General features: G+C 56.0%; 2 protein-coding genes across 2 annotated transcripts; one reads left to right on the top strand and one right to left on the bottom strand.

Moving 5' to 3' along the window:
* Positions 1-407: 407 nt before the first annotated feature.
* BESB_017820 (metallo-beta-lactamase domain-containing protein) lies at positions 408-7,775 on the bottom strand (the record flags this gene model as incomplete). The annotated part of the gene is made up of 11 exons (XM_029360497.1): positions 408-545; positions 960-1,889; positions 2,176-2,382; positions 2,872-3,077; positions 3,485-3,703; positions 4,208-4,403; positions 4,554-4,720; positions 4,996-5,445; positions 5,827-5,945; positions 6,405-6,676; positions 7,116-7,775. The coding sequence occupies 11 exons, from the start codon at positions 7,773-7,775 to the stop codon at positions 408-410; spliced, it is 3,564 nt and encodes a 1,187-aa protein (XP_029216473.1).
* Positions 7,776-9,406: 1,631 nt separating this feature from the next.
* On the top strand, positions 9,407-16,256 carry BESB_017830 (putative nucleolar gtp-binding protein 2; the record flags this gene model as incomplete). The annotated part of the gene is made up of 12 exons (XM_029360498.1): positions 9,407-9,533; positions 9,937-10,135; positions 10,629-10,860; positions 11,456-11,644; positions 11,866-11,939; positions 12,487-12,556; positions 12,847-12,977; positions 13,437-13,572; positions 14,085-14,183; positions 14,691-14,770; positions 15,235-15,374; positions 15,826-16,256. 12 exons carry the CDS (start codon positions 9,407-9,409, stop codon positions 16,254-16,256), a joined length of 1,908 nt encoding a protein of 635 aa, XP_029216474.1.
* Between the last annotated feature and the right edge of the window lie 919 nt (positions 16,257-17,175).

Here is a 17,175-nt window from a genome sequence, read left to right on the forward strand (position 1 = left end):
TCATGCCTCGGTCCGTGCCTAGCCTTGAAGCAGGCAGCGAATTAGACCCGGGCGAGCGCAGAAACGCAGACGCTTTGCTGTTCCACGTTTTTCAGAGACGCCACAACACACGCAGATCCAGATGCACATCCCGTTTTGAAGCCTGCTGCCAGAAAAGCTTCACTCGCGGCCTGTTGTGGCCGCGGGAGTCGCGGGCGCCTCCGCTTCTCCAGCCTGCGAGGGGGCAGACACGCGAACCAGGATGGGCGCGAAGAGGCGATAAGAAACGAAGGTCGGGGAATCAGAAAAGCGTCGTTTTCTTCAGAAGAGAGACGAAGGAAGGTTCAAGAAGAGACGATAGCGAAGCGACAGGCGAGCGCCGCGAAGGCTGCGCGCGTGTGCGCGCGAGAGAAGAGAATGTCCTCCGGTTACGGCTCAGTTTTGACTGAGAAAGGAGACGCGGGGCCTTTCTCGGAGGAGCCGTGCGAGCCCGTTTCGCCCGTCGTGGAGTCGAAAGAGGAAAAGAACTCCACGAAGACGAAGACGGCGCTCCCAGGATGATCATCCTGCGGCAGCCAGACATGCACGCCAACACATCCGAACCCAGTCAAACCGAGAAGAAACTCGCGCGATTCGCCTCACCGCACATACGACACGGGGGCACCGCTCCACACACGAGCGAAAGCAGCTGCGAGAAAGAGGGAAAACTGAGCACCCCCGATAGGCAACTTCGCGTACGCAGACGAGACAGTAGAACCCGGTGACCGACAAGGAAGACGCGGATCTGCGCAGAAGACGCCGCCAGCGACGCGCGCAGAAAAAGGGATGAAGCCGAGCTGGTGTGAGTCAGCAGAAAAGGCTGATCGTCCCTTCCGTGCAGCAAGCCGGGCGAGCGGCCCTGATCTGCTCCATTCACGCGGCGTCTGTCTGCAGTTTTTGTTCTCCCTTTTCCTTCGGCTTCCCTTTTTTCCGCTTATTACCTCTTCCGCCCACTGCATGCGCAGCGTCTCGCGGCCGTCGTGAACTGCCACCAAGGAGAGAAACGCGACGAGGACGGGCGCGTCTTCGTCGGCGTTTGCTCCCTGCGCGTTCTCCTCCGGCTGCCGGGCCTCTCGAGCGCAGTCTACGTGGGCGCCCTCGCCCGCCTGGGCGTCGCTGCGCGGCTCCGTGCCTCCTCCTATCGTCTGCACCTTGACGTTGACGCCGAGGTGGAGCGGTCCGGAGAGTTCCGCGGGCGGGGCGGCGGCGGCTGCTCCCGAGGCCTCGCCGTTGCGCTGCGCGCAGGCGGCGTGACACTGCGCAAAGTACTCAAAAAAGAGATGCAGAAGCGAGCGGAAGGCCGCGAAGGCGATCGTGGCGCGCTTGGAGTAGCGGACGCAGTGGAGGCGCAGGCACGAGGGAACCGCAGCCTCCGCCGTGCCGCTAAAGTCCGCAAGGATGGACGCAGGAGATTCGCACGCAGCGAACGACGACTCCGTCGACGCCACACCCTCCGCGGACGCCATCCGCGAAGAAGAGGAGGAAGGGGCGGAGGGCACGGAGCCTCGCGCGTTGTCGAGATGCCGAAGAAGCGAGCCCGCACCGTACATCGCCGCGTCCTTGGCCGCTTCGCGCAGCGTCTCCACGTCCACGAGAAGGTAGCGCGCGTTGCCGTCCGCGAAATCTGCGCGCGGCGCGACGTCGGGATCAGACGAGGACTCGAGCGGAGGAGCTCCCGACGCCGAGAGCTTGAAGAGCAGCGCAGGAGGCGCAGGCAGGAAGGGGAAGTAGCGAGGCAGCACGCCCGAAGAGACGACGCAGGGGGAGGAGCCCGCTGAGAGAGACGGCGAGCCTCTTCTTGCGTCGCCGAGGCTGCCTGGTTCCAGGCCAAGCAGCGAGGCGAAGCCGGAGGAAACAAGCACGCGCCGAAGCTGAGACGCAAAAAAGAGGAGAGAGAAAGACAAGACGGAAATCTCACACTCTCCGTGTGCGACGCAAGCAAACAAACGAAAGTGCGGACCTCAGACTGCCCGCCCCGCTTTCTCAGCACACTCCTGCGCTCGCTATCTCCCGACATTCTGGCTTCGCTGAAAAGCGACCTGATGTCTTCATATCGACTTCTTTTTTCGATACACTGTGCCCCGGGGGCGTCCTCTGCTTGGGGAATTGGCAGGCCTCCTCCGCGCGTCTGCGTCCGCGGCATATGCGTCCTCTCACCTCGTCGTCTCCCTCTGTGCAGCTCGCGACGAGTCTGGCGAGCTCCTCTCTCTGCTGCGTGCTGCCAGCCGCTTGCCCTGGGGCACCCGCGGCGGCTGCAGCGGCCACGGCGGTCCGGAGGAAGTTGAGGTGCACGTACACCGGAACTGCGCGCTGTGGACGCGCCACCGGAATGGAAACTGTCTGCCCAGTCGCCGGCGTGAACACCTGAGGCCATCCGTGCGGAGAAACGCGGACGAAGGGTCGTGTGAGCGAGAAAGAAGAGAGACGTGCCCGCAGAACCTGAACCCCAGACCCCAGACCTCGCGCTGACGCACAGGCGAGGCTGGCGCTGCGGCTGAAGCGAGAAGAGGCCAGCGTCCGGCAGCTCGACGCAGACTCCTACCCGCATCCGAACGCGACATGAACACACCCACGTAGTTATGCTCGCCTACACGCTCCTCATCGGCACTAAAATGAATCCCTCCATTACATGTGAACTTTAGTAGCCCCTCTACAAACTTGCTTGCGTTTCAACACCAATCTGCCGCCTGGGAGTGTACCGCGATGCATAAATACACATATATGTATATATACATATACATATATGTATATGCATGTGTATGTGCCAATCTAGTTGTATGCATGTGTATATCAGTATATACGATATTTTCACAATACATACACACGGTGGTGCGGCTGAGCGCGCAGTCTTACGGGGATGTTGAAGTCTTTCCGGATGACGTTTGCGAGTCGCTCCATGCCCTCCTTTTCTCCGTGCACGAGGACGACGCTGCGGGGCTGCGTGTTCAGGACAAGCTGCTGAATGCCGGTCGTGTCCGCATGCGCCGAAAAAGACATGTAGCGCACTTTGCACTTCACGTTCAGCGTCGCGTGGCCGTCGAGCGGGATTTGCCGCTGCCCTAGAGAAGGATCAGACACAACCCTGGGGGCGACTTGAAGAAGGCTCAAACTGCGCAGGAGACCGCGAGCCAACAGACAGCGAAAGGCAGAGGCGAGGCCTGCGCCCCGCGCATGGCGTAGGCCCTCACGACTCTGCGGGCGGCAGATCCTAATCGCCTCGTCTGGCCTCGTCTCTCCCTCTCTCTTTCGGCGCCGCGGCTTCCGCTCAGTCTGGCAGTCGCCTCTCTTCGCCGCAGCACGCCGCCCTGCGCGGCCGCGTAAGACATGGACTCAGTTCTCGACCGTCTCAACAGCGAGAGAGAACTCCAAAAGTTTCCTCTGGGATCTCCTCCTCCGTCCCCTCGCCTCCCCCGGTCCCTCCCCCCCCCGCCCCCCCCCTCCTCCTACCCCTCGCGCCTTGGCGTACCTGCGATGAGCATGGCCCCGACAGTCCCTCGCACGCAGTACCCCGGAAGCAGGACGAGGTTCGCAGGCTCGCTCGCCCACGCCTTCAACGCCTTCAGCGCGAGGCCGCCATGCAGCATGCCTGGCGTCGCCAGCAGCACCAGCGGAGTGGGTGCAGACAGGAGCGAAGACTGAAAGGGCAGAATGTGCGGAAACGAGAAGGCCGACGTCGGCAGGGCGTCTGCACCACGAGGCGCACGCAAGTCCACACCTGAAAGGCTTACATGCAAGTGCCTACGCAAGGGCTTGCTTCACGAATACATATATGTCTATGAAAAGACAAGAGACAACATATAAATAGATATAGAAACATAGATGATTCTACGTAGAGAAAGGGAGAGAAAATGAAGGGCTCATAGAGGCCTACAAGAGCATACAGTCACGGCAGAGGCAGGCTCGTGCAGAGAGAGAGGACGACACGCCGCGGTGGGAAACTTTGCCCAAACAGAATATGGCAGTTCGCAAAGGACCTCGTCAAGCGAAATTCACACGCGATCCCCTAACCTTGTATATATAGACGTACATACATATATATAGATTGCTCCATGCAAGATATACGCACCACTGAGAAGCGAGCGATGATGGAGATGTATCCAGATACGCAGTTGTGTGAAGACATGCGCCGCTAGTGCGGCGCTGGTTGCCTGCACGTGCGTCTACGCTCTGTTCGCCGCTTTTTACGCACCTTCATCGTCGGCGTCTGCGTTGGCCTCCGCCTTGCTCCAGTGGACGTAGAGGCGGTAGTAGGCGTTCGCGCGCTCTGTCATGCCGCCCGCGAAGTAGATCGGAAACTCCAGGTGCATGCGATCCCAGTAATTCTCCAGCAGCATGCAGAGCTCCTGCGCCCGTCCGACGGCGAAGACTGGAATCAAAACCTTGCCCTGAAACCAGAAATGGGACAAAAACGAGCACGGCGTCGTCACACGCCTCGCATAAGATGCCCGCATACGCATGTTCCCGGTGCAAGCGCATGCCGATGCCCATGCCCGTCGCGTCGCCGTTTCTGTCTTCTCCGTTTTCTGGCGACTTACGCCCTTGGTGAGTGTGTCATGCACAATCGCGCAGAAGTCGCGTTCGACAGTCTTCTTGCTGGGGCGGACGAACGAGGCGTAGGTACACTCGGAAATCAGCACGTCGGGGCGGAGGCAGGGGATCGACGCGCTGCCGAGATGTCGATCTGGAAGCGTGTTGTAGTCTCCTAAACGCCGAAAGCCGGAGAGACGCGCGACAGACTAAGCGAGTCAGGTCCAGGGCCGCCTGCAGCAGACTGTGCGCTGAAAAGCAAAACAGCCCGTCTCTCGCCCACCTCTCGTTTCACGCACCTGCGCGTCTCTCTCTGCTCAACTGTCCTTCCTCAAAGATTTCCGACGCTCCTCTGCGCCTTGCCTGAAGCCGCGCATGCAACTCTGACTTGCCTCTCTCACCTGTTCAGACGCTACACCCTAAAGCCCACACACTGCTTCGCTCTCTCACCGGTGTACACAACTTTGGTTTTTCCGATCTTCAGCTCGAACATGGCGGCGCCGAGGACATGGCCGGCGTAGTACGGAGTCAGCTGGATCTCTTCGCCGGCCTCGGCGTCCCCCCCGTCGCCTGCGTCGCTCTGCTTTTCCTCCTCCGCGCTGCTCCAGGTCTCGTGGAGCCTCAGGGCCTTCACGCGCCTGAGGCTTTCGTGGACGTCGCCCTCGCCGAAGGTCCATAGGGATCCAGGCGCCGGAGTCGCGACCGGCGGGGTGGACGCGACCGCGGCCTGCGCAGCCTTCTTCTCGCTGCGCAGCGCGCCGCGGCCGCGCGTCAACCCCATCGCGGCGTTCGCCGCAGTCTTTGCTGCGTGGGGATGCGGCGCCTCAAACAGCGCGTGCGAGCTGCGCTCGCGCTCGCCAGGCGCGGGCGACGCAGCCGACGCAGCCGACGCAGCCGCGGCTGCGTCTGCAAAGGCAAGGACGCCCAAAAGCACGCGGAAGCGTGAGGAAGAAAGAGCGGGAGCTAGACTGCGCCAGAGGAGAAAAACAGAAACGGAACTCTAAAGCGGAGAGAGCGAAGAACATCCTGCGAAGCGCAGAGGGGTCCAAACTCAGAACATATACTTTGAGTCAAGAATACAGAACCTAACGGTACACCCTCCAGGAAGCTGGTCTCGGACGGCTCGTAGGCGTGCGTCTCTCTTCTTTTTTTTCGCGATTTTCCCCTCTGCTTTCCCTCCTGTGCGCCGTCTTTGAAGCGCTGCTGAGCCGCGCCCGCCTGCCAGCATCCCGCCCGCCCCCCTTCGCCTTGATTGCTTCCCCGCGAGCTTCTCTCGCTCACCGTAGGCCTGCTGCAGGCGGCCTCGCTGCAAGCGATCCCGCCCCACTCGCGCGCAATCGAGTAGAAGCAACGGACTCAGCGCCTTCGTCGGAAACGTCATCAGCACCGGGCCTCGATATCTGAAGAAAAAAGTCAACAGTCCACACACGCGTAAATGAAGCTGGGTGCCCTGTTAGAGAAAAACAGATAGACAGATATAGATAGATGTATACTTACGCGTGTATCTATATGTACATATATATATATATATACATATGTTGATGTGTGGATGCATACAAGCGTGCAAAAACCCAACACGCATGCGCATATACAAATATATATATATATATATATTATACATGGGAAATATCAACGCAGACAGACGAAACCCGGCTCCGAAAGCCGCCAGAGATCTTGACGTGGAAGACGATGCACCGCAGGGGCATGGACCCGGATACAGAACCCAAACCTGGACCTATGGCCACGCCTACGCAAACTGAACAAATATATATATATATATATATATTCAAAGTCTAAATAGATGTGTTTATTACACATTTTGAGATGCGTTTTCTCGAGCGGCTCCGGGAGTGGCTCACTGAAGGTCCTCGGTGAAGGTGGGCAGCGCGCCGCAGTGGTCGAGGTGGAAGTGCGTCACGACGCATGCGTCGACTGCATGCGAGAAAATGCCGCGCGGCTGTCGGAGCAGTGCCTCGAGTGACAGCAAAGAAGAAGAAAACGAACTCTCTCCATCCGCCGCGGCGAATACCTGCGCTGATCGCGGGAGCGAGGCCGCGCGCTGCAGACTGTCGGAGTGCCCGCGCGGCGAGGGCGAGCCACGGTCATCGCGCTCGCCTGAGACGGCCCTGCCCTGAAAAATAAAAAAGTAATAAATTAAAAAAAAAACGCTCCGTATGCGCCGAAGGGGGGGGGGGCACGCCAGCGCATAGAGTAGCCGCAGACGCAAGTCAAGAAGCGTGAAACGCCGCCAGAAGAAGCGCCTCTTCACGAGGAAAGCACGACCCAGACACCACTGGAAGGACACTCGAGGCATCTGTTTCGAGTTCACCGACGCATGCGATCCACGAAATTGTCCTCTCAATTTGTTTACTCATCTCCGCGGTCACACGCAACCCCACAGCCGAGCAAGCCTGTCACCGACACTGCAAATGTGCATGAAATACGCAAATGGAGAGAGAAGATTGATTAAGGGTACGTGGGCGCGGCTGACGACGACTCGAGAATCACTTCGGAAAGCAGTTGATACTGGGTTTTCGAACCTTCAGCTCTGTCTCTCTTCACTAACTTACCGCCGCGCGCGCGTTCGGAGGCTGAGGAGACAGGCGTCGCTCTCTGGAGTGTGAGGATGAGCGCGTTCTCTCTTCGGCTCCACGCACGTCCTGCAGACTTGCGCATCTCTCTCTCCTCGCCTCCACGTCCTCTCGCGCCCTCTTTCTCAGTCTCTCTGCTTCGAGGCTGGACGCGGGGACCGTCTCGTCGTCGCCGCCCACCAAAAGACTCTCGCGCTTCTCCGCTCTCCCCTGCTCCAGTGCGAGCGAGGCGAGCTTGTCGAAGAGCGGAAACTTGCGCGCGTCCTTCATGCCCAAGTGACAGCCGCAGTCAAACATCACGCAGCGGCACCCCACGCGCACACACACCGCGCTCCGCCCTACGTCCTGTCCCGCTCCCAGTGCCGTCACATGAAGCAAACGAGGAAAGAGAGTGGAAGAAGACACCAAAGAGGCAGGAGGGACGGAAGACACAGACGCAGGAGAAGGCACAGAAGTAGAAAAAGAAGAGGCTGGGGGAGCAGCGGGCGCGAAAGAGGATCGCGCGGTCGGCGGCGACGGGCGCCGCGGCAGCGCAAGGGAGGCACTCGCGCCCCTACGCCGAAGCTCCCGCGACGACGAAGAAGAGGCCAAGGCCTGCACTGGGCCGCCGCGGCTCGGCGGCCGCTGCGGTTCTGTCATGGCTGTCGGCGCCTAGCACGCGCGGCCTCTTTCTCTCTAAAGCAGCAGGCGGCCCCCGGGGGCGAGACACATCGTTTCAGAAACGCTTTGGAGGTCTCAGTCATTGAGAGAGAAAAAGCTCTCTCCCTCGAGGCCTGTCGCCTCAGCAGGAGCGCGGGGGTTCGCGTGATTTTGTCGTCAGAGGGCTGCACTCGGGATCTTCGTATGCCCCGGGCTACGCAGCGCAGCAGACAGGAGAAGCGACCGCAGGCGAGGGCGACGACACGGCAGAAGGAGCGAAGAAAGCAGCAGGGACGAGACGCCGGCGGCAGTGAGGAAAGACGAAGAGAGAGAAACTCCGGAGAGAGATAGAGAGAGGAAAGCGGCCGTCGACAACGTGCAGCGAAAAAGAAGGAACTGGAAGGAGACGACAGAAAACAGCTCGAACCGCCAACTGTGGATAGCTAAGCAGCAAGAAGAGGATCAGAGAAGCTTGCTAAACGAAGGAAAGAACGAGAAGAGAGGAGAGGCGTCTTCGGCGTCGCTCTTATTCAGCTCACTTCCCCGAAATGAGAGCGACGAGACAGACACACGCGTAGCAGGCAGAGTGAAAACGGACCCGGCGGCGGACTGCAGGCCGATCGACGGCCTCTGAACCCGCTGAAAAAGTCGAGGGAGAGAGAAGGAAGAACGACGAGAGCCCGAGGCGGAGAAGGAAGAAGAAGGGAAGGCAAAACGAAAGTTGAACTTCAAGTGCAGCGCCGTTTTTTCTGTTTTCTGCGGTGCATGCCTACATGCATGCGAGAGAAAACGCAGAGTATCGGCGCTTTCGACTTTTCTCGTAGACTCATCGACGACGACAAGATCGAGGAAACGTTGTGTCTGGAAACGTTCTTCAAGTTTTCCTTCTCTTCTTTCTTCGTCTGGCGCAATTCTCTTTCTTTTCTCTCCTCTCTTTTGCGGCCTCGGCGGAAGAAGGCACGTAGGCCCGGAGGGCTCCTGTGGACCCCACAGGGAGAGAACGCGTGAGTTTTTGTAAAAAGTCTGATTTTTTCAGAATTATTCCTCCCCGGTCTCTGCATGCAGTTCCCTTTATCGTCTTCCTTCTTTTTTGTCGTTTTTTGCCCCCTTTTTTCGCATCCCTGCCCTTTCATTGCCTCGGCGCGACGAGGCTCTGCAGCCGGCTGCCCGTATATACTTTACTTTGTCCACTTTTCTCACTGCGAGGTTTTCCAGTCTGCTGCGGTCTTTCCCACTCGTTGCTTTCCGCCGCTCTCTTTATTATCGTTTTAAATATTCTCCTCTTTTTCCCGCGTCCAATCGAAACGCGGCCGCGAGAACAAGTCAGCCAGTCCTCAAGCGGCTCTCTCTCTGCCTCCGCGTCCCCGTGTTTTTGTTTCACAGTTCCTCGCCTCTTCTCCCGTTCCGGTAAAGGAGAAGCTTTTCTCTCCTTCACGGCAACCAGTGCCTCAGTCGTTTCCCGTTTTTCTTCCGTTTGTTGTTTTTATCTCTCTCCCCTTCGCTATCGTCCTCTGGCTTCCTCTTCCGTCTCTCCCCGCCTGCGCCGCCTGTCTTCTTCTCGGACTCTGAGCCGTCCCAAACTTTCTTTTCGGATTGTCGTTGCCTCTCAACTTCTTCGTCTTTTTGGGAAAATGGGGAAGAAATCAGCGGGGCTTAAAAAGAAAGCCGGCGGTGGAAAAAAGGCTCACTTGCCTGCTTTCCAGAAGGGGTCGTCGAGCACGAACCCCGACCGCAAGCTTCCCAACAACAAGAAAAAAGGTAAAAATCACTCGATTTTCAACCAAAAAGCCCAAAAGGGGCTACATATGAGATGGACTCGGCGTCTTCTCGGACTGCCACGAGGCTTCACCTCTTTTCGCGGCAGAGCCTCTCACGCGCCAACGCATTTTCTTGTTAAGAGGACATACACACACATGAGTAGATGGATAGTTAGATAGATACAAACAGATAGATATCGAAAGAGAGGGAGACGTGAGATAGATATATTGAGAGGGAAGTGAGCGTCTCCTCTACACGCGCTGCGCCAGCACATCTGATCTCAGGCGCGCGAGGCGCGCCTCGTCTCGCTTCAGGTGACGCCGCAGCTTTCGGCGTTTGGCCTTCATTAGCCTCGCAGTCGCAGACAAATGGCGGCTTTTGTCTGTCAGAGTTTCTTTTGTAGGATTTTACCGCTCCAAGAGTACGATCAAGCTCCTGAATCTGTACAAGAGCAGGCCACAGCAGGACAAAGAGCCTCAGCCGACGGCGCCCGCGCGCATCCAGCCCGATCGGCGCTGGTTCGGAAACACGCGCGTCATTGACCAGACCAAGCTCGCCGCCTTCCGCGAGGCCCTTAGTGAGGCAGACAGCAATCCGTACAGGTGCGCCGAGTCCCTGGCGAGGGCGCGCAGCCCGCGGAATCTTGTTTGCTACGAGCGGTCGGCGCTGCCCCCCTCGGTCGCGCTGCGGTCGCGAAAGAGGTCTGCTCATTTTCTGCGTGTTGCTGGCGATCGGTTGGGATTCTGCAAATATGTTTTCATATATATCCATATATCTATAGACAGCGATATATATATCTTACATACCAGTCTATCATACCTATCTATCTATATCTATTTATATTTTTATTCATTTGGCTACCTAAATATCTATCGGTCTTTTTGTCTCTCTATCTCTGGGCGTCCGCGCCGTTTGGAACCCGCGTGGAGGCTGCGGCGCGAGGTGCACTAAGATGCGAAGGGGAGGCGAGGGGTAGGGGGCGGACGTCGCCTTGCCCTTTCCGCTCGTTACCTTTTTCCCATCTTTTTTCATGTTTGTTTCTTCATTTTGTTCCATACTGCGTGTGTGAGCGTGTCGCGTCTGCTCGCTCTGCAGCGTCGTTTTGCGCCGCTCCAAGCTCCCCCTGTCTCTGCTGGCGCCGTCCGCGCCGGGGAAGACTGAACACGTTGACGATCTGAAACAGGAGGGCGAGATCGGCCTGCCGTCGCCGAAGCCGCGCGGCACCGCGGTCCTCTCGCTGCAGTCCTTCACAGATGTTTTCGCCGGCAAACGCATGCGCAAGCGCCCGCAACTCTTCGCGAGCGACCTCGGGGAGCTCGCGAAACAGGTGAGAAAAATTAATCAAAAATGCGAAAAATGGAAAGGCAGGTAAGGGAGGGGGGGCGGAGGCGGAGCTGTGAGGTCAGGGGAGAGGCGAGGTGCCCGCAAAACTCGCGCGCGAAGAAAACCGGTGTGCGGGAGCGCCCAGACGGCGGAGACAGGTCAGGAGCAAAACAGGAGGAGAGGCTCTAAGCAGAAGACGAAATCGAGACGCGACGGGAGGGAAGCCGGGGGGGGAGATCACATAAGGTGCATAAGGAGCACGAACATGCTGCACGGTGTCTTCTGCAGGAGCAGACGCAGACTCCGCTCTCACGTCAGAATCAGGGAAAGTGTCCCGCTTTTTTTTTCTCGGCGGAATTTTGAGGCTTGCTGGCGGTAGCGGTTACTCCGCAGTTAGTGTTGAGGAGTCCCTTGTGTACAAATTGGTTCGTTATCCTCAGGAGCCTGCCGTTACATCTTCATTATTCTAAAAACTATAATGTCTTCGTTTATTCGATGTGTGTTTCATAGCTCTGTATCGCGGATCTTTTGTAAAATTCGATGCTGTTGAGTGTTCACTCGAATCGAGTAGTTTTGCGTTCGCTGTCTCTTCGCCTCAGGCTGAGCAGCGGCAGGCGTCCTACGCGGAGGATCGGCAGCGACCTGCGGGAGACGACGAGGGCGAGGAGGGCGACGCGGCGAAGCCTGGTTTGGGCGACGACGACCTCTTCAGTCGCGAAGAAGAGGGTACCGGATACGTGCCTTCTGAAGACATCTTCAAAAAAGGAACTTCGCGACGCATCTGGGGGGTGCGTCTGCGCGGGGATCTCTCGCCTGTCGCTTAGTGCCCGACGAAACTCGCCTCTTCGCACGCACGCGAAAGCATGCATGCGTGCGTGCATGTGTATATTATGTCGACATGCATATATGATACCTGCATGCATGTGTTATATCTGCTGGTACATGCCTGGCCCTTGGTTTCGGTCTCATTTGATCGTTTTTTCATTTTTTTCTTGCGCGGGGTCTGCAGGAGCTTTACAAAGTCATCGATGCGTCAGACGTCATCGTGCAAGTCGTCGACGCGCGAGACCCAATCGGCACGCGGTGCGTCCTCTGCCATCACGCACGCAAACAAAAATCGTAACGCATGCATATGTATCTATACAAATTTACATTGTTTTTTCTTGTTCACTGTTTCCTATGTGTGTAGATATCCGCCTGCGCATCTGTATTTGTTGCGGTGCTTCGCTGTTCAAGGCGAACACTGCGCGCGCGCAGAGGGGTGGGCAAGTTCCTACCTACATATATATATATATATATATTTACTTACTTAAACTCATATATATATATATATATATATATATGGATGCCTATATATATATATATATATATATATATATGAATGTGAGTATCTATGCATATATGCACTTATGGATATGAATATATGAATATGTATGTGCCTGTTCCAGCGTCGGAATGCCCACGGTTCGATTCAGCGTCGGCCTCGTTGTATGCAGGCGACATGATTCCACGTGTGCGCTTTTCGAGAAGCTGTGAATAACTCGGTCTGCTCACGCGCGGAATGTACTTTTTTTTTCGAAAGACTTGTTTCTTCATTGGCCTCTCGCGTCGTCGAGTCGGTTTTCTTCAGGTGCTTCCGCGTGGAGAAGTATCTTCGCAACCACAAACAGTCCAAGCACATGGTCCTGGTTCTCAACAAGGTCAGCGGCTTTAGAGAGGCGTTTGTCTGCTTTCGTTTCGTGCTTTCCCATGTTTTTTCGACTTTTTTAGTGTTCACAGGTTCCGCCTTCCCTGCATGCGAGCGAGAGTTCACTCGATTTTTCTCGCAGCTGCTCCGCGGTGTCTTTTCTCGAGCAGGCGAAGCGCTCAAGCTCAAACTTTGCATCGAGTCTGTCTGCGTACGTTCTCTCGTGTGCGCCTGCGTCATTGCCCTTCTGCGTGTTGTCGTGCCATTGCAGAAACCGCCGCTTTCTGTTTTCTCTTTTCGCAGATCGATCTCATTCCTCCTGCAGTTGCCCGCATCTGGGTCAGACGCTTCTCGAAGGAGATTCCGACGCTGCCGTTCCAAGCCAAGAAGCAAGAGAAGGCTGCAGGTCGGCTTCAGCTCTTCCAGCTGCTGCGGTGAGCCTCTCGGCGCGGAAACCCAAAATCAAAAGACAAAATGAATAATTACATCATCGCATTCATCTGAGCTTGGCATTGCGCAGCAGTGGCGCAGCACAACGAAGAGGCCAACGTGGATACACATGCACGTGTGTATCTGCATGTAGGGTGATGTGGCCTTTCAAAGGAACGCGCAGCGAATCTGCAACTGTGTATTTTGTGGCTAGTGTAGAGAAGACGGGAGAGTTCGGTGTGTGTTGTGTTTCTCATCTCAATGTGCGTGCTATTGCACGTTATGTCTTCTCTGAGCTTGCGTCGCGCCAGTTTGCACCGCCACTGCGAAACGCTCACAGCATGCGCCTTCGCGCGGGAGTTCAGGATGTATGCCAATTACGTTTCTGCGCGGTCACACGCGTACTTGAGTCTTTTTTTGCCGTTCTCCTGTTTGCGGTTCGCGGGGCGGGTGCGTCTCTGCAGGCAGTACGTGCAGCTGATGAGCGACCGCAAGCACGTCTCAGTCGGCTTCATCGGCTACCCGAATGTAGGCAAGAGCTCCGTGATCAACGCCCTCCGCAGCAAGCAAGTCTGCCGCGCGGCGCCCATCCCGGGACAAGTAAGCGGCGGAAAAACCGAAATTTTGGAAGATGGGTCTCAAAAACCTGGAAAAGGTGTTCGAAAAGCTTTTCATATTTGCTCGTATGTATATTTATGAGTATTTATATTCATATTTGCTTTTGTTTGTATAGGAGTATGCCGAGCCGTGTCCGGTTGTCTCCGGGAGGGGACGAGGGGAAAATTCCTCTCGAGGTCAGCGAAAAGCCTTCAGACCCACCTGGGCGTGCGTGTCAATCCGAGTGTTTACAAATACACAGACATAACCTGTAACATAACTGTATATATATATATATATATATATATATATATATATATTTATGTGTTCAAAGGGGGCGGCTTGCGAGGCGAGCGGTGCGTTGAGGAGGTGGCGGATCGGGGACCGAGAGAGCGGATTCGGGGCGAGTTTCGGAGCGCCGCCTGCACTCCGTCGCTCGCAGACGATTTTCAGATGCGTTCTGTGCACCGAGCTGCGAGGTCTGCAGAGGTTTCGAGAGTTCCTTTTTTCTGCAGACTCGGGTGTGGCAATACGTCGCGCTGACGAAGCGGCTGTACCTGATTGACTGCCCGGGAATTGTGCCGGCTAGCGCGGCGATTTCCGACTCCCTCAGGGTACGGGGCGCTCCACGCATTTTTCTTTCCCCGCTGCCTCCTGGCGCAGACACGTGCATGGTTCTCTCTGCGATGCTGATTTTTGGGCGATCGGTTTGAGAGATTTTGCATATCTATGCACCCTGCAAGGCTTCTGCCGCGACGTTGACTTCGCCGGCACTGCTTACACACTTTCGCATAGGTAGTTCATAGGCATCGGTGCGGGCGCTTGCCGCATAGAGTTCTATTTCAATGCACTTCGTATGTCCTCTTCTCTCAGCAGCTGTAGCTTCGGCAATGCCGCTTTCTTGCTTTTTGCGCCGTGCTAACAAAAAGACTTTTCTTCATTTTCTTGCGCGGCAGGTGTCTACTGCGGCTTGGATAGAGCGTACTTATATATGTATTTGGCATCACGACGTATGAATCCATCCACGTATATGTATACATATATACATGTATATGTTTGTGTATTTATGTGTATGTGCAAGCGCAAAGTTGTTGAGAGCTCTCGTGTTTGCATGTTTTTAGGTGATTCGCGGAGTCGTGCGCCCCGAGCGAATTCAGTGCCCTGAAGATCACATCGATGAAGTTCTTAAGCGCGTACAGCAGTAAGATACAGAAGGCACCTCTTTCTAAACTTTTTCAACGTATGTATGTTGATGTCGTTTTAGAGGGTCTTTAGCTGTTCACGGTGAATCGACTGAGCTGCGTTGAGTGCATGCGCAGAAGCGGGTTTGCGGCTACGTAGTAAGCACATTCTTATTCATGTATGCATATGCACTTCGTAGCAGAAAGAGTCCTTTGCGTACGCCCTCCGTTCCGTTTTTTTTTTTTTTCGTTCGCATCGGCCGTGAAATTCCTCTCCGCAATCGCTACTGAAACTCCCCTATTCACGTAGTGTCCACACCTTGTGTACATATTTGTATATATGCATTTACATCTCTCCGAATACGTGTATTTAGACATGTATATATATATATATATATATATATATATATATGTATAGAATTCCCCCCGTGAGCGCGGGTTTTCTATGTGAGCGTCTACCTGTGGTTTTTTTGCTTGTTTTCAGGGACAGCATTCGCGCGAGATACGACATTCCGGATAAGTGCACGTGGAACGACTCTGAGGAATTTCTTACTATTCTCGCGAAGAAGAAAGGAAAGCTGCGCAAGGGCGGAGAGCCCGATATTTCCACCGCTGCTCGCATCGGTGAGAAGGGAAGAAAATACAGGGAAATTGTGCCAAAAAAGGCGCAAAGAAAGAGTGCGACATACTGACAAAAGATCCCAGCAAGTGGATGTGCGCAGACAGGATTGAGCAACCTGCCCGGAGAACTCAATTTCTCTCCGCAGGGAGATTTCTCGAACCCGGAGGGGAGGGGGGGGACAGGGGGGGCTGAGACGCTAGTTCATGCGGTCGCATGGTCGTTTGTCAAGCCGAGGAAGCGCACACGGCATCAAGACGTAGTTCCTTTCTCTTATTGATTCGACCGCGAGAGAAGAGAAGACAGACTACGGTGTGTGGCCGTGTTGCTGTTTCCACTGCCTCTCTGGAGCGTTCAAGCGAATTGGCGCCTAACGCGCAGTCCCCGCCGCGCACAAGGCTCTGCGGACCCGCCAGTGGCACGTGAAAGCATCCCTTTTTCCTCTTTTTTTTCCAGTGCTCTACGACCTGCAGCGCGGACGCCTCCCCTACTACGTGCCGCCGCCGGCCGACGCGAACACGCCTTCTGAGGACGAAGCCGAGGAGGCGGTTGAGAGCACTGGCCCCACGCGTGCGCGAGCAGACGGCGAGAATGAAGAAGAGGACGAAGAGGAAAACGAATGGGACGGTGAGGAAGAAGCGGCGCCTGCAGCCGGCAAGCGGAGACGAAAAGCGAGTGAGAAAGAGAAGGGCGAGGCTGCGAAAGCCGAGGAGGAGGGCGCAGAGCTCCGGCGAGCGAAGAAGAAAGCAGTCGAGCAGGCCGAGGCGTCCAGCAAGGAAGGAGCGAAGAAAGGTCAAGCCGGAGGCAAGCGGAAGAAAACGAAGGGCGCCGCGCAGAAGAGCGACATCGACGCCGCCAAGACCCTCGCAGATGAATTCGAGGCTTAAACGTGCGCACCCTTGCGGCGCGCGAGTCCTCTCGGCGAACAGCGCGTGCGCGGGAAACGTCTAGGTTGAAGGGAAGCCTGGAGCACCATCCGCTCTCCACGGGCTAGAGCGTTCTAGAATGACATTTTTGTTTACAGATCTGTATACCTCTGTGTAGGGATATGCTTTTGTCGAGAGTCAACGCGGCTCTCGTATTTGTGTGACCTTCTCTCCCTGTCTTGACATCTTCAGGAGGAAAGTTGGTTTGTTGGATTTCCATATTACCTTTCTTCTTGCCGCACGTGTGCGCGTCGCTGAGAAGCTGATTCCTGTCCCGTCCTTCGTCTCCGCGGCTCGTTCGCGGCCTCTCTGCATTCGTAAGCGCACCTCCTTTAGGGATGCTTTTTGTCTCTTTCTCGCTTCTCCCGCATCCCTCTGCGTCTGCTTGATAATCTGTCTGGGGTCTTCTCCTCTAGGCAGAACTCGCGCGATCTCAGCCTCCGTCTCACTGAATCGCTGGTGTGCAGAGGCGAACCCTCGCTCAGCCGCAGACTCGAGAAGATCTGGCGCTTCCATAGCTTGAGTTTCCGCTCTTTTTACAAAAGTCTAGACCTGAACTTTCAGGGGGCGGTAGGGGCGCCGCCTCGCGCAGAGGTGGGGGGAAGTCTCAGGCGGAACCAGGACTGTTGTGAGGCTTTGCGAGACTAAGGAGGCAATGCAACTTGCAGGCAACGGGTTTTTCTCCTCTCGTGCTGCATTCTTCAACGTACGGAGAGCGATACGCGGAAACAAAGATCTGACTTCCCGATTTGGAGGCGCATCCACAAATATATCCAAACATGTGAATCTATATATTTATAAGAGTACGCATGCAAATAGCATCCAGGGAGAACTGAAAAGGCGACATATAATACAGGAGAGCAGGGCGGCCTCCCACAGC

This window comes from Besnoitia besnoiti, chromosome X, assembly GCF_002563875.1.
Source record: "Besnoitia besnoiti strain Bb-Ger1 chromosome X, whole genome shotgun sequence".
In the NCBI taxonomy this organism is placed as follows: domain Eukaryota; phylum Apicomplexa; class Conoidasida; order Eucoccidiorida; family Sarcocystidae; genus Besnoitia; species Besnoitia besnoiti.